Raw genomic sequence first — 24,862 nt, forward strand, 5'->3', positions numbered from 1 at the left:
GTCTGTTTCTGTGTCCAGCCTAATATGGTTCTCAATCAGAGGCAGCTGTCAATCGTTGTCCCTGATTGAGAATCATATATAGGAGGCTTGTTTTGTGTTGGGATTTTGTGGGTGATTGTTTCCTGTCTCTGTGTTTTGTCTGCACCAGATAGGGCTGTCTCGGTTTTCACATTTGTTATTTTGTTACTTGTATTAGTGTTACCGTTTATTCATCTAATTAAACATGTTGAACACTAGCCGCGCTGCATTTTGGTCCTCTCCTTCAACCCAGGAAGAAAACCGTGACACAGTCAATATGCAGCTAGCTCACGAGCTAAGTTAGCTCCTTTGAAAATATAACTAAAAAGCAAAGCTGTTTAGCGAATCTAGATGTCAGCCTGTATAATTTGGAAATAGTCTTGCCATTTCAGTGTTTTAGAGAGTTAGCCAGTATAATATGAAAATAGTGATTTATCTTGTGTTATTTTTGACGCAATTTGCTTAATTAACTTTTTGATGTGCTAAAGTTAGCTACCTGTGAGAAATGAGTTAGTCTTTCTCAAGCGTGGCGATGGCACGTTTGTTATTTGAATTTGATTGGCTGATGGGGAAGAATGGGCAGAGTTGCTGAAATATCAGCCTGTGAGGAAGCAGCTCCTCCCAGGCGTCATAGAAGGACCCTAAATCACTTGTGCGCTTGAGACAAACAGGATGGTGCTGTGTTGACCAATAAAAAAGGTCCATCTGGCACAAAGATCGGTGACCTAAATATTGACTGGCTTTCACCATGCTGCCCACTCAAGAAAAAGCTTCAAACTGTAACCAATGTCTACAACCTGGTTCAAGTTTTCAGCCAACCTACCAGGGTATTTACAAACAGCACAGGAATGAAATCCACATGTATTGATCACATCTTTACTAATGCTGCAGAAATCTGCTTTAAAGCAGTATCCAAATCTATTGGATGTATGGTAGCCATATCTAGGTAGCCATATCCAGTACAAAAAAAAAAAAGTATGAATGTATGTACTTGTAAGTCGCTCTGGATAAGAGCGTCTGCTAAATGACTTAAATGTAAATGTAAATAACCAAAGTTCCAAAGGCTGGACCTAATATTAAAGAGGTCTTACAATAGGTTTTGTAGTTATTCCTATTTTGATGATGTAAATAATATTTGCTGATCTGTGGTGTGTAATGAGTAGCAACCAGACACTGCACGTGACACATTTATGAAATTGCTTACACTATTTACTAATAAGCATGCACCCATTAAGAAAATGACTGTAAAAACTGTTAAATCCCCATGGATTTAAAAATGATATGTTTGAGAGGGATGAGGGAAAAGGAATGGCAAATAAGTCTGGCTGCATAACCAATTGGCAAACCTACTGCAAATTCAGAAATCATGTGACTAAACAGAACAAAAAACTATACTATGAAACAAAGATACATTATAAAAAGAATTATAGTAAAAAGCTTTGGAGCACCATAAATTAAATCTGACCAAATTATAAAAGACAAGCATTGTAATTTTGAATTCTGTAAAGTGAGTGTGGAGGAGGTGAAAAAAGTATTGTTATCTACAATGACAAGCCACCTGGGTCTGACAACTTGGATGGAAAATTACTAAGGATGACAGCGAATGATATTACCACTCCAATTTGCCATCTTTTCAATATAAGCTTACAAAAACGTGTGTGCCCTCAGGCCAGGAGGGATTTCAACATGCATAGCACTTACACAAATAACGGATGATTGACTTAGAGAAACTTATAATAAAATAGTTGTGGGAGCTGTTTTGTTAGAATTCAGTGCGGCTTTTGACATTAATTAACGATCATAATATTCTCCTGGAAAAAATGGTTTTGTCACGGCCGCCGTCTAGGTGGAAATGACCGGACCAAGGTGCAGCATGGTGAGCGTACATTTTATTTTATTAGAATGTCGCCAACAAAACAAGAAACAAAGAAACGACCGTGAAGCTTACAAGGGCTATAGTGCCACTAACAAAGTCAACTACCCACAAACACCAAAGGAAAAAAGGCTGCCTAAGTATGATTCCCAATCAGAGACAACGATAGACAGCTGTCCCTGATTGAGAACCATACCCGGCCAAAACATAGAAATATAACACATAGAATGCCCACCCTAATCACACCCTGGCCTAACCAAAATAGAGACTAAAACCCTCTCTATGGCCAGGGCGTGACAGGTATGGCTTTACACCCCCTGCTATCTTGTGGATTGAACGTTTCCTGTCTAACAGAGCACAGAGGGTGTTCTTTAATGGTAGCATCTCCAACATAATCCAGGTAGAATCAGGCTTTCCCCAGGGCAGCTGTTTAGGCACCTTACTTTTTTCAAACTTTACTAATGTCCTGCCACTGGCTCTGTGCAAAGCCCGTATGTCTATGTATGCGGATGACTCAACACTATACACGTCAGCTACTTCAGCGAGTGAAATCACTGCAACACTTAAAGAGCTGCATTCAGTTTCAGAATAGGTGGCAAGAAATATGTTAGTCCTAAATATTTCAAAAACTAAAAACATTGTATTTGGGACAAATCATTCACTAAACCTCAACTAAGTCTTGTAATGAATAATGTAGAAATTGAGCAAGTTGTGGTCAAAACATATTGATGCAACAGTAGATGGGGAGAGGTCTGTCCATAATAAACCGCTACTCTGCCTTCTTAACAACAATATCAACAAGGCAGGTCCTACAGGCCCTAGTTTTTCATACCTGGACTACTGCCCAGTCGTGTGGTCAGGTGCCACAAAGAGGGACTTTAAAAAAATTACAACTGGCCCAGAAACGGGCAGCATGGCTGGCCCTTAAAGGTACACATAGAGCATACAATGATGATCATATACATGTCAATCTCTCGTGGCTCAAAGTAGAGGAGCGATTGACTTCATCACTACTTGTTTTTGTAAGAAGTATTGACATGTTGAATGCACCGAACTGACTGTTTAAACAACTAGTGCACACAGCACAGACACCCATGTATACCCCACAAGACATGCCACCAGAGGTCTCTTCACAGTGCCCAAGTTCAGAACAGACAATGGGAGGCGCACAGTACTACATAGAGCTATGGGTACATGGAACTCTATTCCACATCAAGTAACTTATGCAAGCAATAAAATCAGATTTAAAAAACAGATAAAAATACACCTTATGGAATAGCGAGGACTGTGAAGAGTCACACACACATACAAACACACACAGCATACACACTGTACACACACGTATACCTGGATTGTGTGTTGTAGTAGAGTAATGGCCAGAGGGCACACATTTAACATATTGTGAAATCTGTTGTAAAATGTATTAAAATGTTTTAAAATGTTATTATATTATGTATTACTGCCTTAATTTTTGCTGGACCCCAGAAAGAGTAAATGCTGCCATCTTTATAGATGAAGAAATCCTAAATGTAATCAGCTGTTTATAATAATGTAACTGTAATACGGTTACATTTTTGGGGGGGTCGATTACACTAACAAATTGCTGTAAATTTACAATTTACAAATGGCAGGACTTGGGGTGTCACACTGACTTTGCAACCCTTGAGTGACGGGCAGGTTCTCCACTGCTAGGCAAGGAGAGACATCCACTAGCTTGGCGTTGTGGCACAGTGTGACCGGGTTCAGTGATGCGTTCAGGACTTTCTTTGGGACCCAGCGATCTCCCCACATGGGTGTTAGGTCTTTCCCTAACAGAATGTCCTTAAGGGCTGAGGATGCGGAGGTGGGCCTAACAATGACAGTGCTCCCAGGTGAAACACGAGCACAGTTTGGCAACTTCCCCCATACGAGGTACTCCTTCTGTGAAAGGAGAGTAACAGCTGGCCTAAGCTTTACCGTGCCAATCTTGCTTGTCAACTTGGGGCCTGCCCTGCCTGAGAAACCACTCAGGGGCTTGAGGAACTGCTCACACTCTGGTCAATGTATTTATGCACCAGTACCAGTTAAACGTTGAATGGAATGTTGGACTCAGGCTCGATGTCATGCACAAATCAGTGAAGAGGAAGGGTTGAGACTTAAAGCTGCTGGCGTTCTTCCTTGTTCTCAGCTAGCCCCCAGCAATGTGGAACTCGTCAGTTGTGGTGGTCTGACTACAAAGCCCAAATGTAAATATGAACCTGGAAATCTAAGTTTATGAATCAAAGTGAAAGCTCAATCAAATGAAAGTGACAGAATAAGATTACTTCCCAAGCAAAGCCAATGTTTTGTCTCCTCAACTATAGAGGGTTGTAGCTCAACCAAAGAAATGAAACATATCCCCATATGTATCGGATTCAAGTCTTTTCTGGGTATTTTACAGCTTTTTCTCTAGCATTATCGAATCCATTTTATTTTCTTAAATATTAACCTAACAAAAAGAAGGGATGTGATTACGAATTGACAAGGCTTTACATCAGTATAACAAATCAATAATTTAATTATTGGGAATTTATTGACGTCCCATAGTAACCAGCTCATGGTGCTGAAAGTAGGCATAACTCATTTCAACAGTCTTCATTTTCATTAGACTTACGAACAACAAGAGGGCTTGTGTTGGAGCCTATTTCTTCCTATTTAAGAAATGAGGTAGGTCTACCTGTTTGACAGACGAAATTAGGCTATGGGCTGCTATATCCATAGATTTGTCTGTCAATTCAAGACAGTATGACCCTTTATTAAAGAAATTGGCAAACAAAAAGTACATGCCTACCCATTGTAATTGTGCTATTCTACCCCCATTTTGCCATATATAAACCTCTGCATACTCGCACATGCGCGTTGGGCAATCTATCGAAGCGCGAGGACGGGTAGGAGAGCAGTACTAATGGCGGAGAACGTACGGTCGCCCTTTGACTACCGGGAGCCACCGACCCTCGACAGTGACGGGGATGGGAGCAAGCCGCCACCGCCGCAGCCCCGGGGGTGAGCTAAATAGCTTATTGGGAAATACATTTTTGTTGTGTATCTGGTCACTTGCTAACGTTACTTTGTTCGAAAGTGTGTGTTTGTTTAGTTCCAGGCTTCCATCCGCGTGATGATTCTGCTGACAAAAATGAAACACAGCAAAAGTGCTTTTTCGCTTCGGGATCACTAACTAGTTTAGTATGTGCAAGCATCCACAATTACGGTCACTCACTTCTCTTAACGCCGATTAAGCCGTATGATTTTGCTCTTTCGCTTGGTAGCTAGCCAGCTGTAATGCGATGTCTGTTATTTCAATAGCCAGCCAGCCAACTAGCTAGCCATTTTATCTTGTCCGGCCAGCTAACGCGTTACGTTAGTTATATCGGCAGAACAGTAGTCTTCGCTAACTGACTAGCTATCTAGATTTAATTGCATTTAAGATATGCCTTACTTGATTCTGATAACTAACGTTTGCTAACTAGCGAGAAATTATTCATAGATAATTCATTAATTGTGAATATTTCATTAAAACCACACCTGCATACCAGATGTGTTGGTAGCTAGTTAGATCATCTTTATTCAAACTGATGTTGTTGGGGGGGAAGCCCCAGTTAAATTCAGGCATCATTTTCACTGTGTTGATGATCTGACTGACTTGTGGTCTACTGTATCAGAGAGAACGAATGAGGGATACAAAGGTATCTCAGGTGTGTGTGGGGCGCATTTTATGTAGGTTTGCTATTAGGGTTTGTCAAATGTTTATTTTATAAAGCTATTATTTTGTGTCTTTATCAGATTATTTAGATTATTTATGGATTTGATTCAATTTGTTGATAGTATCAGTATAATTTTAACATCTGTCTATGTCACCCCAATTGTTAATGCCATATCTATTTCATTGCCGTTTTGAATTTAACTTTAGAAACAATATTAGAATAACATTGTTGTGATTAAATGATTCAATACGGTAGTAGAAAATGCCTTACTACGAGTGGCTGTAGACCTTTCTTGGGGTTGTTTGATAGCAAGAAATTGCCTATTCAGAATGTGGCAGATGTAAATGCAAGTTATTTTACATGGCTAAAAGTATGTTAACACCCCTTCAAATTAGTGGATTCGGAAATTTCAGCTTCACCTGTTGCTGACAGGTGTATTAAATTGAGCACACAGCCATGCAATCTCCATAGACAAACATCGGCAGTAGAATGGCCGGTACTGAGGAGCTCAGTGAAATTCAATGTGGCACCGTCATAGGATTCCACCTTTCCAACAAGACAGTTAATACAATTTCTGTCCTGCTAGAGCTGCCCCGGTCAACTGTAAGTGCTGTTATTGTGAAGTAGAATGTCTAGGAGCAACAACGGCTCAGCCTCACGGCTGAGTGGTAGGCCGCACAAGCTCAGAGTACAGGACCGCTTAAGCATGTAGCGCATAAAAATCATCTGTCCTCGGTTGCAACACTTACTAACGAGTTCCAAACTGCTTCTGGAAGAAACATCAGCACAATAACTTTTCGTTGGGAGTTTCATTAAATGGTTTTCCATGGCCGAGAAGCCTAAGATCACCATGCTCAATGCCATGTGTCGGCTGGAGTGGTGTAAAGCTCGCAGCCACTGGACTCTGGAACAGTGGAAACGCGTTCTCTGGAGTGATGAATCCCGCTTCACCATCTGGCAGTCCGACGGAAGAATCTGGGTTTGTTCGGATGCCAGGAGAACGCTACCTCGATCTAGAAATGTAATTATTGTCATGCACAACATAAATCTGTCTCCTCTATGCAGTACATTTTTAAGATGAAATGTTCTTAATCTGAAGGGAACCCTAGCCCAAGATGTACTCTTAAGGAGCCTGCCGTTACTCCTTAAGGTCCAAGGACCTTATACGATATCTTCAGAGGTAGACTTTCTCTGGCAGCCAAATACTCAAGCTAAACGTGAATGGATTATAAATTGCGATACAGTTTCTAGAAACATAAAGCCCCTTTTATATCACATCAAAAGTAATTTCACAAATGCAAAATATACACTTACCCTTATACACTGTTTTATACGGCTTTATCACAGTTGTGTTCAACAGTATGTTTCTGGGGACCTTCTTCCGTTACACACAGGTGTTCGGTGCATGCTACATAGCTAATAAGCACAGGTAGTCCCTCTGTCTTCCATCTGTCTGCCGTCAACACTCGCTGTAATGGCGATATGGCCACGTGGGAACAATAACCCTATAAAGGTGTGTATCAATGCAACCTTTTTATTTATGTATTATTTCTCGCTGATATGAAAGATACGGTCCTTATGCTCCCAAAACCTGTACCGCCAGCGATGCATGTTACTATTCAGACTGAGCGTTTGGGCACTTAACAAAACTCCCACGTACAGAAGACTCCTTTGTCCTATGACTCTTATGTGTAATGGAACTGAGAGTCATGGACAAGGGCTAAAGGAACCCCGCGTGTGTTTTGTAGGCGGGTGTGTGGGAGAAAAAGGAAGGGTACACCTGTGAAGGTGTGTGACCGGGCCTACGTGACCGAGGATGAAGAGGAGGAAAGTCTGTCTGAACACAGCTACAGTCCGGGTAAACACACGCACAGACAGACACCCTATCACGTGCCGTCAGAAAGTATTCACACCCCTGGACTTTTTCTAAATGTTGTATTACAGTATGACTTTGTTACTGGCCTACACACAGTACCCCATAATGTCAAACTGGAATTATGTTTTTGAAGTTTTTACAAACTCATAAAAAAATGTAAAGCTGGAATATCTTGAGTCAATAAGTATTCAACCCCTATGTTATGACAAGCCTAAATAAGTTCAGGAGTAGAAATTTGCTTAACAAGTCACAAGTTGCAACAATAGTGTTTAACATGATTTTTGAAAGACTACCTCATCTCTGTAGCCCACACATAATTGTCTGTAAGGTTCAGGAGTAGAAAGTGTTGCAGTGAATTTCAAACACAGATTCAACCAAAAAGACCTGGGACGTTTTCCAATGCTTTGCAAAGAAGGGCACCTATTGATAGATGGTTAAAAGAAAGCAGACATTGAATATCCCTTTGAGCGTGGTGAAGTTATTAATTACACTTTGGATGGTATCAATACACCCAATCACTACAAAGATACAGGCGTCCTTCCTAACTCAGTTTCCGGAGAGGAAGGAAACCACTCCGGGATTTCACCATCAGGCCATTGGTGGCTTTAAAACAGTTAGTGTTTAATGGCTGTGATGGGAGAAAAACTGAGGATCATCAACTTTGTAGTTACTCCGCAATACTAACCTAATTGACAGAGTGAATAGAAGGAAGCCTGTACAGAATAAACATATTCCTAAACATGCATCCTGTTTACAAGGCACTACTGTAATACTGCAAAAAATGTGTCAAAGCAATTTAACTTTTTGTCCTGAATACAAAGTGTTTCGTTTGGGGCAAATCCAATACAACACATTACTGAGTACCACTCCCCATATTTTCAAGCATAGTGGTGGATGCATCACGTTATGGGTATGCTTGTAATCGTTAAGGACTTGGGAGTTTTTCAGGATTAAAACAAACGGAATGGAGCTCAGCACAGACAAAATCCTAGAGGAAAACCTGGTTCCTTTCAGTAAGATAATAACCTAAAACATAAGGCCAAATCTACACTGGAATTTCTTACCAAAAAAGACAGTGAATGTTCCTGAGTGGCACAGTTACAGTTTTGACTTAAATCTACTTGGAAATCTATGGCAAGACCTGAACAATGACCTCTAGCAATTATCAACAACCAATTTGACAGAGCTTAAAGAATTTAGAAAATATCAATTGCCAAATGTTACAAAATCCAGGTGTGGAACGCTCTTAGAGGGGGCTCCCGAGTGGCATAGCGGTGTAAAGCAGTGCATCTCAGTGCAAGAGACGTCACTACAGTCCCTAGTTCGAATCTAGACTGTATCACATCCGGCCGTGATTGGGAGTCCCGTAGGGCGGTGCACAATTGGCCCAGCGTCGTCTGGGTTTGGCCAGGGTAGGCCGTCATTGTAAAGAACAAATTCTTATTAACTGACTTGCCTAGTTAAATAAAGGTTACATTTTAATAAATAAAAAATAATAATAATTGAGACTTACCCAGAAAGACTCATGGCTGTAATCACTGCCAAAGGTGTTTTTACAAAGTACTGACTCTGCGTGTCAATGCTTAGGTAAATTACATATTTCTATATTTCATTTTCAATGAATGTGCAAAAATGTCTTAACATGTTTTCACTTTGTCATTATGGGGTGTTGTGTGTAGATGGGTGAGCAAAAATGTATGTGTAAGTACAGTGCCTTGCAAAAGTATTCATCCCCCGTGGCGTTTTTCCTATTTTGTTGCATTACAACCTGTAATTTAAATAGATTTTTATTTGGATTTCATGTAATGGACATGTTATAATATTACATATTATGGGCATGTAATGGAGATATTATAATATAATATTACATATTATGGACATTTGAGACTGGGACAGAGGTTCACCTACCAGCAGGACAATGACCCTAAGCATACTGCTAAAGCAACACTCGAGTTGTTTAAGGGAAAACATTTAAATGTCTTGGAATGGCTTAGGCAAAGTCAGACCTCAATCCAATTGAGAATCTGTGGTATGACTTAAAGATTGCTGTACACCAGCGGAACCCATCCAGCTTGAAGAAGCTGGAGCAGTTTTGCCTTGAAGAATGGTCAACAATCCCAGTGGCTAGATGTGCCAAGCTTATAGAGACATACCCCAAGAGACTTGCAACTGTAATTGCTGCAAAGGTGCCTCTGCAAAGTATTGACTTTGGGGGGGTGAATAGTTATGCACACTGAAGTTTTCAGTTTTTTTGTCTTATTTCTTGTTTGTTTCACAATAAAACATATTTAGCATCTTCTAAGTGGTAGGCATGTTGTGTAAATCAAATGACACAAACCCCCCAAAAATCCATTTTAATTCCAGGTTGTAAGGAAACAAAATAGGATAAATGACAGGGGGGTGAATACTTTCGCAAGGCACTGGATACATTGGGTTAAATGTGTGCTGTTGTTCTTACCTGTGTGTAACTCTCCTAGGTGGTGGGCAGTACCCAGAGGGAGCGGAGGACAGACTGCCTCCACCCGGAAGCCCTTACTACCTTGCTGACCCCTCCCAGCTCTGGTGAGAGAGACAATAGGATTACTCAATTACACTTTAAAAAATGTGTTCTTCTGAAACAGACAGCCAATGTCTGATAATGAGAGGTAGAGGATATCAAGCTTGATGAGAAATAAATTAAATGTTTCTGGTCTTATCTAGAACTTGCTCAATGAAATGTTGATGCAATCACATTGTTTTTGTAGTTGCATTTTTGGTTTTGATTTATTTGATAATTAAAAACCTCCCAGAAACAACCACATGTGGATAATGCATTTAAAATCATGAGTATTACACAGTTTGAAAACCTAATTTTGGTCCTTCTACACTGAACAAAAATATAAAGGCAACATGCAACAATTTCAAAGATTTTACTGAGTTTACAGTTCATATAAGGAAATTAGTCAATTGAAATACATTTATTAGGCCATAATCTATGGATTCCACATGACTGGGAATACAGATATTCATCTGTTGGTCACAGATATCTAAAAAACAAAAAAAAGTAGGGGCGTGGATCAGAAAACCGGTCAGTATCTGGTGTGACCACCATTTGCCTCATGCAGCGCGACACATCTCCTTCGGAAAGTGTTGATCAGGCTGTTGATTGTGGAGTTTTGTCCCACTCCTCTTCAATGACTGTGCGTAGTTGCTGAATATTGGCGTGAACTGCAACACACTGTTTTACATGTCAATCCAGAGCATAACACACATGCTCAATGGGTGACATGTCTGGTGAGTATGCAGGCCATGGAAGAACTGGGACATTTTCAGCTTCCAGGAATTGTGTACAGATCCTTTCGACACGAGCCGTGCATTATCATGCTGAAACATCAGGTCATGGCAGTGGGTGAATGGCGTGACAATGGGCCTCAGGATCTTGTCACTGCATCTCTGTGCATTCAGTTGCCATCAATAAAATGCAATTGTATTCATTGCCCGTAGCTTATGCCTGCACATACTATAACCTCACCGCCACAATGGGGCACTGTGTTCACACTTCTTCAGCGTGCCAGTGGCCATCGAAAGTGAGCATTTGCCCACTGAAGTCGGTTACGACTCTGTACTGCAGTCAGATCAAGATCCTGGTGAGGACGACGAGCACGCAGAAGAGCTTGCCTGAGACGGTTTCTGACAGTTTATTCAGAAATCCTTCGGTTGTGCAAACCCACAGTTTCATCAGCTGTCCGGTTGGCTGGCCTCAGACGATCCCGCTGGTGAAGAAGCCGGAATTGGAGGTCCTGGGCTGGTGTGGTTACACGTTGTCTGCGGTTGTGAGGCCGGTTGGAGGTACTGCCAAAGTTCTCTACTTCGGCTAATGGTAGAGAAATGAACATTCAATTCTCTGGTAATAGCGATGGTTGACATTCCTGGAGTCAGCATGCCAATTGCACGCTCTCTCAACTTGAGACATCTTTAGCATTGTGTTGTGACACAACTGCATATTTGGCCTTTTATTGTCCCCAGCAGAAGGTACACCTGTGTAATGATCATGCTATTTAATCAGCTACTTCATATGCTAAACCTCAGATAGATGGATTATTTTGGCAAAGGAGAAATTTTCATTAACAGGGATGTAAACAAAATTGTGCACAACATTTGAGAGAAGCTTTTTGTGTGTGTGGAACGTTTTGGGGACTTTTTTTTCGGCTTCATGAAACACGGCAACAACACTACATGTTGTGTCTTATAATTTTGTTCAGTACAAATAAATGGTAAAAACATTAACAAACATAAACACATACATAAGTAGGCCTAGGCTACACAGTACACCTAGCGTAGTAGGCATACTTGGGTTACACATAACCAGGGGTTGGTATTTAGGAACAGAACCGGGAATGAAAGTGAACTGTTATTTTAAAAGCATGGGAACTGGTTAATAACGTTATTTTACGTTTAGGGACTCTTTTTTTTCAGTCCCACAAAAAAACATTACAAGGCACCTATGCAAAGCCCTCAATCTGTCACACAAACGTATTCCAGTGTCTGCCTGCCAGCTGAAAATCTTTCTGTCCATGTAGGCTACCTGCTCCTCCCACCTCCGAAGCATAGGCTACTGTAGCCTACTGACATTACAAGCGTGATTTGGAAATTATTCACACTCCTTTACTTTTTCTGCATTTTGTGTTACAGCCTGAATTAAAAAGGGATTAACGCTGCAAAATGTACTTTTTTGGCGATCCAACCAAATTCACATAGAAATGTGAGTGATAGATCTGTTGTTCTCATTGAAAGCAGGTCTAAGATGCTGTAGATATTTTCTATGCGCGCTATTTCTAGGCATCACGTTAAGTTAAATTTTACTTTTACTTTCGGTTTTGTACACCAGCTTCAATAATATATCCAATATTTTTGCTTATTGAAAGATTATAAAATAGAGCACACAGCCATGCAATCCCCATAGACACACATTTGCAGTAGAATGGCCATACTGAAGAGCTGTGACTTTCAATGTGGCACCGTCATAGGATGCCACCTTTCCAACAAGTCAGTTTGTAAAATTTCTGCCCTGCTAGAGCTGCCCCAGTCAACTGTAAATGCTGTTATTGTGAAGTGGAAATGGCTCGGAGCAACAACGTCCTCAGCCGCGAAGTGGTATGCCACACAAGCTCATAGAACGAGACCGGTGAGTGCTGAAGCGCGTAGTGCGTAAAAAATGTTGTTTTCGGTTGCAAAACTCACTACTGAGTTCCACACTGCCTCTGGAAGCAATGTCACCACAAAAACTGTTTGTATGGAGCTTCATGAAATTGTTTTTTTCCATGGCCGAGCATCCGTACAGAAGCCTAAGATCATGCGCAATGCCAAGCGTCGGCTGGAGTGGTGTAAAGCTCACCGCCATTGGACTCTGGAAAGGGTGGAAATTCTCTGGAGTGATGAATTATGCTTCACCATCCAGCAGTCCGACAAACGACTCTGGGTTTGGCTGATGCCAGGAGAACGCTACTTGTCCGAATGTATAGTGCCATATGTAAAGTTTGGTGGAGGAGGAATAATGGTCTGGGGCTGTTTGTCTATGGTTCAGGCTAGGCCCCTTCGTTCCAGTGAATGAAAATCTTAACGCCACAGCATACAATGACATTCTACATGATTCTGTGCTTCCAACTTCGTGGCAACAGTTTGGGGAAGGCCCTTTCCTGTTTCAGCATGACACTGCCCTCGTGCACATAGCAAGGTCAGTACAGAAATGGTTTGTCGTGATCGGTGTGGAAGATCTTGACTGGCCTGCACAGAGCCCTGAACTCAACCCCTTCAAACACCTATAGATGAATTGGAACGCCGACTGCGAGCCAGGCCTATTTGCCCAACATTAGTGCCTGACCTCTCACTAATGCTCTTGTGCTTGAATGGAAGCAAGTCCCCGCGGAAATGTTCCAACATCTAGTGGCAAGCCTTCCCAGAAGAGCGGAGGCTGTTATAGCATCAAAGGTGGGACCGGCTCCATATTAATGCCCATGATTTTGGAGTGAGCTGTTCGGATAGCAGTAGACTACAGTACTGAGTACAGCACAGGAAACACACACGCTAGCCCACACACTGTACGTTTTAATATTGTTGTATGGTGGTATTGTACATTTTGTGCTGTGGATATGTATTGGTGTGGTGCCTTGGCAGCAGCTAATGGGGATCCAAAAAATAGCTTACATCTTTGAATTTTAATTCGGAGCAGATAATTAGGAGTTTTTGGAAATGTGGTCGCATAAACCTGAGGGAGATTTTACATTAAATTCCATGATCAAAGTTTGCATCTGCACAATCCTTCCACTAAATTCGTTTTAGAAAAATGTTCAATGGAAATTGTCACAATTAGTCCTTTTGCATAGCATTGTATGGTTTGTTCAACTTTTGAAATCAATATTTTTTGTTTGGCATACATTTTTTAAAGTAAAAAAACTGAGTCAAAGCGCAAATCCGTTACCGTAGAATAGCCCACACCTCACCAAGACCTTGATCAGTGAAATCCGGTGTGTCAGCGCTGGAATAGAGCAAAAGGCAGCACACCGTGTATCTCTCCGGGACCGGGCATGGTGACGACCAATCCAATGGTGAGTGGATGGTATGTAACGTTACTGTGTTTCTCCGTACAGTGTGTCGGAGCTGGGTGAGGAGGGGGCGAGTGGGGTCCGGGGGCCAGTGCTCTTCCACCCCCCGCCCAACTGCAGAATCCGAGAGGTGCACTGTGGAAGCCAGGTGCGACTGGTCGTTATAGCGATCCACGACATCGCCAAAGGGGAGGAGATCACGGTGGACTACAGCCTGACGGACTGGGGAGAGAACGCCATGGTGATTGACTTGCTGATAACATCACCAGCTTGCCTCATCGCAAACCCATTTCGTCCATTCTTAAATATACTTGGGGAATGAGTTGTTAGAGGTCATGACGTCTGACTAACAGCAACCTTATACACATCAAAATTGACGTTGTTCATCTGTAGGCATTACTAGTTGCATTCATGTTGTCTCCTTGTTCTAAGAAAAAACATTGCAATGCCCAGTGTAATTGTTGTGGCACTCCGATAATAATGCTCTGAATCCATATTGAAGCCTGTTGGTTGTGTTATGAATATTCTAGGGATTCCATAGCTCTGTGTCTTCGCGAGGGTTTGACTGCAGCTTTAACCCAGACAATAACATTAAGAAGGTAATCAAAACGGTCGTGACCCTACCTCAAGTTCATTTAATCTATTGGTTACAGAGGGTATTTACAAAGTCTCTTTTGTCTTGTTTTGGGGTTTGTCTCCGAAAAGGAGGAAGAGCCCGGCCCTCACCCTCTGTCTCTCTCTGACTACCTCACCCCCTCCTGGTCCCTCTCCCCTTCCTCCTCCCCGCTCACCCACTCTGAGCCCAGCGACTCGGACCGAGAAGAAGATGAGGAAGATGACGAAGATGATGATGACGATGAAGAAGAAGAGATGGAGGAGCTGAGGGGCCGTATGCTCCGTCGCCGAAAGAAGCGCAAGATAGCTGTCACGGTCACCACCAAGAAGAACAGCGCCGCTAACCCCAGGGCGGGACCCGGCCTCCCCTGCTCGTTGTCGTCCTCCCAACTGGCCGCCTCCCCGGCCCAGACCCAGTCTCAGCTCGCCACGACCCTGGCGCCCCCCACCACCAATATCAACAACAACATCAACATAAACATTGGTAGCTCCAGTGGGGCTACGGTCAGCCGACAGCAGCACTGTTCCTACTGCGGCCGCCACTACCGTTCGCTGGCGCGCCACCTGGAGAAACACCATGCCAACCAGCCAAAGGTCAGGGCGGCCATGGATCTAGCCACACGCCACACACACTCCTCCTCTACCTCCTCCCATCCTCACTCCTCCTCTACCGCCTCCTCTCATGGCCACAGCTTCGCCTCCCCCCAGCCCTCCTCATCCTCCGCTACCGCCCCTCCCCCTCCTTTCTCCAGGGAGAGAGAGAGGGATGCGCCGGCCACTCGAAGTTCCTCGGGGGCGGTCTCCTTTTCGCTCTCACTGTCTGCTCAGTCGGCCGTGGCCAAGAAAGGCTCCAACTTATCGGTGCAGACGCCAAAGCAATGCTTCGCCCCTGCAGTGGCACCGGTTAAAAGTCTGCCCACACCAGCCAGGAGGGGTCGCAGGCCGAAGAGAGCAAAGGAGGGGCAGCAGAAAACAGAGGAGTGCTTCAGGAGCAAGGAGGAAGAGATACCTCCACGTTCTACCCCCGAGCCGGAGGAAGAAGAGCCGGGTGAGGAGCTGGAGCTGTGTGGAGCTGGGGAAGGGGAGAGTCCTGAGAATAAGAGTGCCGAGATGGCTAGGTATGTGATGGATAATATGGTTCTGCTGCATTGGGGAGAAAGTCGGGCCTAACTGAAATGTGAAATATGAAGTTCTGAATCAAAACTGCTTGAGAAATGACAGCATATTCTGCAATTCTATCATTATTATTGTGATAAAGATAAAGTAAAAATATTACTTTTTGACATGTTATTGTTTTTACTTTCTCTCTCTCCCTCTCTGCTTCTCTCCTTTTTCTAGCTCTCACAGACATCACATGCCCCCTCTCCTATCCTCCCTCTCCTGCCTGGTGCTCTTCCTCCGCCGGCAGCAGCACTCTTCCTTCTTGTCCCTATCTCGCTCCTCCAGTTCGGCCGAGGCCTGGCGCCTACTTTGCCACTCCAGCCTGGCGCTACTTATCCTCTACAACCGGCACCGTGAGTGCGAAGTGGCCAAGCTCACCACCCAGGACTACCACAACCGCACCACCACACTGAGCCCGACGCAGGCTAACTTGGCCAACGACCCCCCCACTGGCCTAGAGGCCATCCTCTCCCCCTTCGAGCGCCAGGTACTTTGCCACCTCCCCCGGGCAGGTGTGCTGGGTAAGCGGGGGTGTATCCAGCCCCTCATCCTGCCCCCGCACTGCGAGCCCTGCATGGAGCTGCTCCTTCAGACCTCTGCCAATGTGGGCGTGGACCCCCACAGCCCCTACGTCTTCTCCCGGCCCTTACACTCGCCCGCCACGCCGCTCCGGGGCACCGACCTGCTGCGCAACCTGGCACGTGCCAGCGGCGCCAAGAACCCCGGAGTGCTGACCCAAACGCGAGTGCGCCGGCAGGTGGCCATCCTTACCCAGTTACTGCTCCTGGAGGAAGGTGAGGGGCAAGGCCTGCCGGACGGGGCGGCTGGCAAGCGCCTGGAAGACTTCCTGCAGCGGGAGTACCACGTAACCCAGAGCTGCACCACGATAGGCAGAGACCCTGCATTGATGGGACATGTGGGCAGGGTGGTGCTTTATGGGGAGCGGCAGGGCGTGCTGTTCAGAGGGATGAGCCTGCAGCACATTTGTCTGGAGCTGGATGGTAAGGAGACACTGCCGGGAACTCGGCTCTGGTATGACGAAACTAGCACTCACTACTAATTCATGACAGAACGCCATCCCTAAAAAAATTAAGTTTCTGTTCATGAAGGGTTTGCACCAGTTACCTTCAGAAGGGAATACAAGAGAAAAGTTGCATTTAGGTTTGAAGTATTAATCTCTCCAATTTTCTCTCATTGTGATGTTGGAGGAGAGGAGGAAACAAGGAGGTTCTGAGATGGATCAGCAGTAGAGTAATTGATAGCTTTGTTTAATATGAGTATGCTTGTCATGCTCACTAGGGGTATGTTTACTTGTTGTAAGTTGTTAATAAAGCAGTAATACGGGAGGCTTTACACTGAGGGAGGTGACACAAGGGCAATTCTTCTCTCGCTATGACACAGCCGTGAGCAAACTAATCATATCATTTTAAATAGATGAGAGCTCTTAATACTGCACCTTGCGATTTTGTTGCCTGCAGTAAAACAATCTGTCCTTATCAGACATTGTTAACGGACAATGTGATATGTTACTGTTTGCTCATTACAAGTGTGTAAATTCCAGAGGAAAACGTTGCCCTGAGTCTCCAAGTCCTTTACATTGTAAACTCAGCAAAAAAAGAAATGTCCCTTTTTCAGGACCCTGTCTTTCAAAGATAATTCGTAAAAATCCAAATACCTTCACAGATCTTCATTGTAAAGGGTTTAAACACTGTTTCCCCATGCTTGTTCAATGACCCATAAACAATTAATGAACATGCACCTGTGGAACGGTTGTTAAGGCACTAACAGCTTACAGACAGTAGGCAATTAAGGTCACAGTTATGAAAACTTAGGACACTAAAGAGGCCTTTCTGCTGACTCTGGAAAAACACCAAAAGAAAGATGCCCAAGGTCCCTGCTCATCTGCATGAACGTGCCTTAGGCATGCTGCAAGGAGGCATGGGGACTGCAGATGTGGCCAGGGCAATAAATTGCAATGTCCGTACTGTGAGACGCCTAAGACGGCGCTACAGGGAGACAGGACGGACAGCTGATCGTCCTCGCAGTGCCAGACCACGTGTAACAACACCTGCACAGATCGGTACATCTGAAGATCACACCTGCGGGACAGGCACAGGATGGCAACAACAACTGCCCGAGTTACACCAGGAACGCACAATCCCTCCATCAGTGCTCAGACTGTCTGCAATAGGCTGAGAGAGACTGGACTGAGGGTTTGTGGGCCTGTTGTAAGGCAGGTCCTCACCAGACATCACCGGCAACAATGTCGCTTATGGGCACAAACCCACCATCGCTGGACCAGACAGGACTGGCAAAAAGTGCTCCTCACTGACGAGTCGCGGTTTTGTCTCACCAGGGGTGATGGTCGGATTTGCGTTTATCGTCGAAGCAATGAGCGTTACACCGAGGGCTGTACTCTGGAGCGGGATCGATTTGGAGGTGGAGGGTCCGTCATGGTCTGGGGCGGTGTGTCACAGCATCATCGGACTGAGCTTGTTGTCATTGCAGGCAATCTCAACGCTGTGCGTTACAGGGAAGACTTCCTCCTCCCTCATGTGGTACCCTTCCTGCAGGCTCATCCTGATATGACCCTCTAGCATGACAATACCATCAGCCACACTGCTCGTTCTTTGCGTGATTTCCTGCAAGACAGGAATGTCAGTGTTTTGCCATGGCCAGCGAAGAGCCCGGATCTCAATCCCATTGAGCATGTCTGGGACCTGTTGGATCGGAGGGTGAGGGCTAGGGCCGTTCCCCCCCAGAAATGTCCGGGAACTTGCAGGTGCCTTGGTGGAAGAGTGGGGTAACATCTCACAGCAATAACTGGCAAATCTGGTGCAGTCCATGAGGAGGAGATGCACTGCAGTACTTAATGCAGCTAGTGGCCACACCAGATTCTGACTGTTACTTTTGATTTTGACCCTCCCTTATTTCAGGGACACATTTTTCAATTTATGTTAGTCACATGTCTGTGGAACTTGTTCAGTTTATGTCTCAGTTGTTGACTCTTGCTATGTTTATACAAATATTTACACATGTTAAGTTTGCTGAAAATGAACGCAGTTGACAGTGAGAGGACGTTTCTTTTTTTGCTGAGTTTGAAAGGCAGGTGTTGGTGAATGAACAAAGCATGTTGTATCTTATATTCCTGTTGACATATGTGCCCTCTCCCTCTTCTATCCCTATCCAACAGTGATGGTGGGTAACTCTGCAGACTCCTTCTCAGGTGACTCCGACGGGGAGGCAGAGAAGGTGGCGGTGGTGAAGAAGCGACCAGGTCGACCCCCCCGCAAGAAAAAAGGACCCCCTCCCTCTGTCAACCCTCCGCTCCCTGGTGCCCACAAAAGGAGAAGCATCCAGCCCAAGTCCGGTATGTACCGTTGTATTTTTCGGCCTCCCAATGCTTTATGTATTAATGCATATTTTGGTGAATTGTTTTGAACAATAGCCTATTTTTGTGAGCCAGTGTGTGCTAGCGTCAGACAAATTTGATCAACAAGGGACTCGACAAGCGACTCGATTACTTCCTAACACCTATCGATCTTTTCAAATCTAGAAATCTTAGTCACATTTTAGTCATTTCATCCTTTGTTAGTTTTTGTTTTCAGTCGACTAAAACTCTGGACAATTTTTGTCTTGTTTTAGTCACAGCCATTTTAGTCACATGATGTGTGACATGATGATGAATGTTTAGGCAACCTCTAACTTCCATCATGTGCCGTGTCCAGCTAGGCCTACTATTCCCTCTTATACCTTAGCTGGCAACATTGATATTGTGGCAGATGGTAACCAATGCCAGACATAATTAAGCATATAGGCTATAAAGCCTTGGCTACAGGTTAAACAATTTACAGCTCTGATTTTCTCCCCATCATAACCATCAAGGGGGGAAATAACAGTGGTTTCCTTGAAAAGGTGAGAATTTGAGCTTTCCGAGTATTACTTTACTCCTAATATTCAACAAATGGCATATGTTTTTCCAATCGGAAAAAGTTAACTGCAATTCTCATTTGAGGACCGTGGTGCGAGAGCGGCAACGCAGATTAATGAATAACAGCGCACATTGTGATCAAAGCAAAAATAGCCTACATGAAAGTGAGAGAGTAAACATAATTGAGGTTAGTTACAAGTGAAGTGTCCTGGCTTCGCATCAGTTCAAAAGATTGACGAGTGACTGAAGTGACCGCCTGGGAGCTGTGTGGGAGAACCGGGCAGATCAGCTCAATCAGACCACGCAACTGAAAGATGTAAATTCTGCCAATGAGAGGATTGCATAAGATATTTTGCATGCATGCTTATGGTTGGACAAAAAAATTGAAAAGGAGCTTCATGTCAAATTAAATGGCACATGGAATTCTCATCTGGTCACATTTTCGTACACTAAAATTAAAAGTAATTTGTAATAGTTATCGTTTTTCCCCCCCAGGGCGTCTCGTTATCGTCAATAGATCGTTGAGTATTTTTCATCATAAAAGCTATGCATGAACCTCTTTAGTCAGAAGTCACACATTTGACAGATATTTAGGACACCTCATGAGCTTCCCTAACCAGTCAAGTATGTACCAGCAGCTATCTTGATAATAGAAAAATGCAGGGAATCAGTGGTTGCTGCGCCACAAGCAATTTCTATGGAGTTGTTACATTTTTTTTTTGATAATTTATGGATTGATCATATAATTATCTACATGCAACAGTGTCTCTTGTGCCTTTCACAATAATTTCACAAGGCTTATTTCACATGATATGCCTAAATACTTATAACAAATGAGCTAACAAATAAAGATGTTTTTCTATCGGTTTATTGTATTACTACCTACATTGTATTATTGGAGCGCAATATCACATTGTTAAAAAATGCAGAGGTCGGGCATGTCTAAGTTGGGCAATTGAAGGCATCTAGAACTTTTGTTAACTTTGATTGTGTTCGATGAAAATGAGAGACCTTTCAAACATTGTATGCAGCGCTGTTTGCAACATTATCGTCAAGTGACTTGAGGCCGACTGTGCCAAAGCGATTTAGTTGTTAAATGTGAGTGACTCTTCCTAGAGCTGGCCTCACCAGCCAAACTGAGCACTCGGGGGAGAAGGGCCTTGGCCAGGGAGGTGACCAAGAACCTGGTGGTCACTCTGACAGAGCTCCAGAGTTCCTCTGTGGAGATGGGAGAACCTTCCAGAATGACAACCATCTCTGCAGCACTCCACCAATCAGGCCTTTATGGTAGAGTGGCCAGACGGAAACCAGTTTGCCTTGTAGTTTGCCTAAAGGCACCTAAAGACTCTCAGACCATGAGAAATAAGATTCTCTGGTCTGATGAAACCAAGATTGAACTCTTAGGCCTGAATGCCAAGCGTCACGTCTGGAGGAAACCTGGCACTATCCCTACAATGAAGAATGGTGGTATCATGGCAGCATCATGCTGTGGGAATGTTTTTCAGTGGCAGGGACTGGGAGACTTGTCAGGATCGAGGCAAAGATGAATGGAGGAAAGTACAGAGCGATCAGGACCTCCGAACTGGGGCGCAGCCAGAGCCTAGACTTGAACCTGATCTAACATCTCGGGAGAGACCTGAAAATACTGTGCAGCAATGCTCACCATCCAATATGACAGAGCTTAAGAGGATCTGCAGAGAAGGATGGGAGAAACTCCCCAAATACAGATGTGCCAAGCTGTAGCGTCATACGCAAGAAGACTCGATGCTGTAATCGCTGCCAAAGGTGCTTCAACAAAGTACTGAGTAAAGGGTCTGAATACTTATGTAATATTTCCTTTTTTTAAATAATAAATATATTAACACTTTTTTGGGGGGCTTTGTCATTATGGTGTATTGTGTGTAGATTGAGGGGACAAAAATTAACAATTACATTTTAGAATAAGTCTAACGTTACAAAATGTGAAAAAAGTGAAGGGGTCTGAATACTTTCCCAAAGACAGAATGTGTGTGTATATTATATATCAGCAAAAAAAGTAACCTCTCATTTTTAACTGTTTATTTTCAGCAAACTTAACATGTGTAAATATTTGTATGAAGATAAGATTTAACAACTGAGACATAAACTGAACAAGATCCACAGACACCTGACTAACAGAAATGGAATAATGTGTCCATGAGCAAAGGGGGGGTCAAAATCAAAAATAACAGTCAGTATCTGGTGTGGCCACTAACTGCATTAAGTACTGCAGTGCATCTCTTCCTCATGGACTGCATCAGATTTGCCAGTTCTTGCTGTGAGATGTTACCCCACTCTTCCACCAAGCTCACTGACATTTCTGGGGGGAATGGCCCTAGCCCTCATCCTCCGATCCAAAAGGTCCCAGACGTGCTCAATGGGATTGAGATCCGGGCTCTTTTCTGGCAACACTGACAATCCTGTCTTGCGGGAAATCACGCAAAGTACTGGAGGGTCAAGATGAGCCTGCAGGAAGGGTACCACATGAGGGAGGAGGATGTCTTCCCTGTAACACACAGCGTTGAGATTGCCTGCAATGACAACAAGCTCAGTCTGATGATACCATGACGGACCCTCCACTTCCAAATCGATCCCTCTCCAGAGTACAGGCCTTGGTGTAACGCTCATTCCTTCGACGATAAACTCGAATCCGACCATCACCCCTGGTGAGACAAAACCACGACTCGTCAGTGAAGAGCACTTTTTGCCAGTCCTGTCTGGTCCAGCGTTTGGTGGGTTTGTGCCCATAGGCGACGTTGTTGCCGGTGATGTTTGGTGAGGACCTGCCTTACAACAGGCCCACAAGCCCTCAGTCCAGCCTCTCTCAGCCTATTGCGGACAGTTGTTGTTGCCTTCCTGTACCTGTCCCGCAGGTGTGATGTTCGGATGTACCGATCCTGTGCAGGTGTTGTTACACGAGGTCTGCCACTGCGAGGACAATCAGCTGTCCGTCCTGTCTCCCTGTAGCTCTGTCTTAGGCGTCTCACAGTACGAACATTGCAATTTATTGCCCTGGCCACATCTGCAGTCCTCATGCCTCCTTGTAGCATGCCTAAGGTGTTTTTCAGAGTCAGTAGAAAGGCCTCTTTAGTGTCCTACGTTTCCATAATTGTGACCTTAATTGCCTACCGTCTGTAAGCTGTTAGTGTCTTAACGACCGTTTTACAAGGTTTAATGTCAGGAATTGTGAACTGAGTTTAAAAGTATTTGGCAAAGGTGTATGTAAACTTCAGACTTCAACTGTATATAGAATTTATTATTAGAATAGATGTTATAATTTTTTTAGTGTGTATTGTTAGATATTCCTGCACTGTTGGAGATAGGAACACACGCATATCGCTACACCTGCAATAACATCTGCTAAATGTGTATGCGACCAATAAGATTTGATATTTTTACTGCACACAGAGTGAGTCCACTCAACTTATTATGTGACTTGTTAGACACATTTTTACTCCTGAACTTATTTAGGCTTGCCATAACAAAGCGGTTGAGTACTTATTAACGCGAGTCATTTCAGCTTTTCATTTGTAATTCATTTGTAAACTTAAAAAAAGAAAACATTATAATAATTAAATCTGCTTTTACACTATGCAGTGTTGTATTTAGGCCAGTGACAAAACATCTAGCTGTAATCAATTTTAAAATCAGGCTGTAACACAACAAAATGTGGGAAAAGTAAAGCGGTGTGTACACTTGCTGAAGGCACTGTATCGATTAGGGGTTCGGTGCTCTGTGGGGATGGATTTGGAATTGGGTAATTGATACACATGAGTCTGTCCTGTGTTCCCAGGGAAGCGTGGGGTGCTGAAGCGGCCCTGGTCGGAGGCGGAGCGAGTCGCCGTGGAGACGCACCTGAAGAGGAACATCATGGAGCTGCGCGTGCCAGCCAAGGCAGACTGCGAGCGCTGCTTGCACCTCTGCCCTCTTCTGGTCAGCAACCAGCGCGACTGGAGGGCCATCAAGTTTTACTGCCACAACCGCATCCAGCTACTGAAGAAACAAGGTCGGAAGGAGAGTGCAGGACGAGGCACACTCTGTTAGATAGGGATGGGGAGAGCGAGAGAAAGGAAGTGAGAGATGGGTGAGGTCGAGAACCGACTGCTACGATCTGGAGTGACCTGTTTCTGGTCCTGGCGACGTAAGTGCAGTCTACTGGTTTTCTACTGAATTAACCTGACCTCTGACTTCATTTTAAAGTCTCGTACCTGGGACTAGAAGTTCAATATTAGTCCATATCTGTAATGCGGTGTTGACTTAATCAAGAGTCAAAACGATAACTAATTGAGATTAGTTGAAATGTCTCCTGTAACCCGGGGCCATATCCACAAAGCGTCTCAGAAAAGGCCCAAGGAACCCTGTTAAAACCTGTTGTAAAAGAACTCCTAGCTCAGAGTAGGTTTTAGGATGTTAAGTCACTGCTCTGACAAACTCAATGTCTTATCTTGTTATCACAACAGTTTGAGGTACTCCAAAGGAAAGATAGTGATGGCGCTTTTTGACATTGTTGCAAATGATTAATCGTTATGAGGCATTGCCAGCTGTGAACTCTATAGCACGCTTCAGACGTGACTGTATGTTGCAATAGTGTAGTGTTTGACATAATTTTTGCCCGACACGGTCAGCCTTCTCTTAATTCTTGCCTAATATGTTGGCATGCGAAATAGATATATTTTTTTACCAATTCTGATGGTTGTTCAAATCTAATTAGGATAATAGAAAAATACCCATCAAATTCTGTCTTTTAATTTTTTTCCAGTAAGGAGCAGTTTTTGGCATAGGCTGTGTCTCAATCCACCGCATCCTACAATGTCGCCCTTCCACATTTGCAGTGAAAGGTGGCAGAGCTAAAGCGGTGTTTGTCAGGCCATGAGACATCCCGAAAGTTGGTCTTCTCACAAACGTCTGTAGCGTATTATGACCCCCCCCCCCCCCATGTCGATTTTAGGTGCGACTCATCACTAAAGAGGCTTCATGCAAAGCTTTTATTTTTACCCATACGGTCGTTCCATATGAATTCACTTTCTGCACCCCTTTAGATTTGAACGAAACCTTCCAAACATGTTTGTC

At 43.9% G+C, this 24,862-nt stretch overlaps 1 protein-coding gene across 1 annotated transcript; it reads left to right on the forward strand.

Moving 5' to 3' along the window:
* Window positions 1-4,800: 4,800 nt before the first annotated feature.
* LOC120030456 lies at window positions 4,801-24,862 on the forward strand. Its single transcript, XM_038975868.1, has 9 exons — window positions 4,801-4,912; window positions 7,359-7,468; window positions 9,964-10,048; window positions 14,113-14,308; window positions 14,598-14,666; window positions 14,773-15,800; window positions 16,021-16,844; window positions 19,037-19,213; window positions 23,586-24,862. Exons 1-9 carry the CDS (start codon window positions 4,815-4,817, stop codon window positions 23,834-23,836), a joined length of 2,838 nt encoding a protein of 945 aa, XP_038831796.1. The 5' UTR covers window positions 4,801-4,814; the 3' UTR covers window positions 23,837-24,862.

Source organism: Salvelinus namaycush, chromosome 36 (genome assembly GCF_016432855.1).
Source record: "Salvelinus namaycush isolate Seneca chromosome 36, SaNama_1.0, whole genome shotgun sequence".
Taxonomy (NCBI): Eukaryota; Metazoa; Chordata; class Actinopteri; order Salmoniformes; family Salmonidae; genus Salvelinus; species Salvelinus namaycush.

Excerpts from the sequence above, each read along its gene's own strand:
- LOC120030456 (XM_038975868.1), top strand. The coding sequence starts at position 4,815 with ATGGCGGAGAACGTACGGTCGCCCTTTGACTACCGGGAGCCACCGACC. Across the intron at positions 14,667-14,772 it reads CAGACAATAACATTAAGAAG|GAGGAAGAGCCCGGCCCTCA; the intron begins GTAATCAAAACG and ends GTCTCCGAAAAG. Across the intron at positions 15,801-16,020 it reads AAGAGTGCCGAGATGGCTAG|CTCTCACAGACATCACATGC; the intron begins GTATGTGATGGA and ends TCCTTTTTCTAG.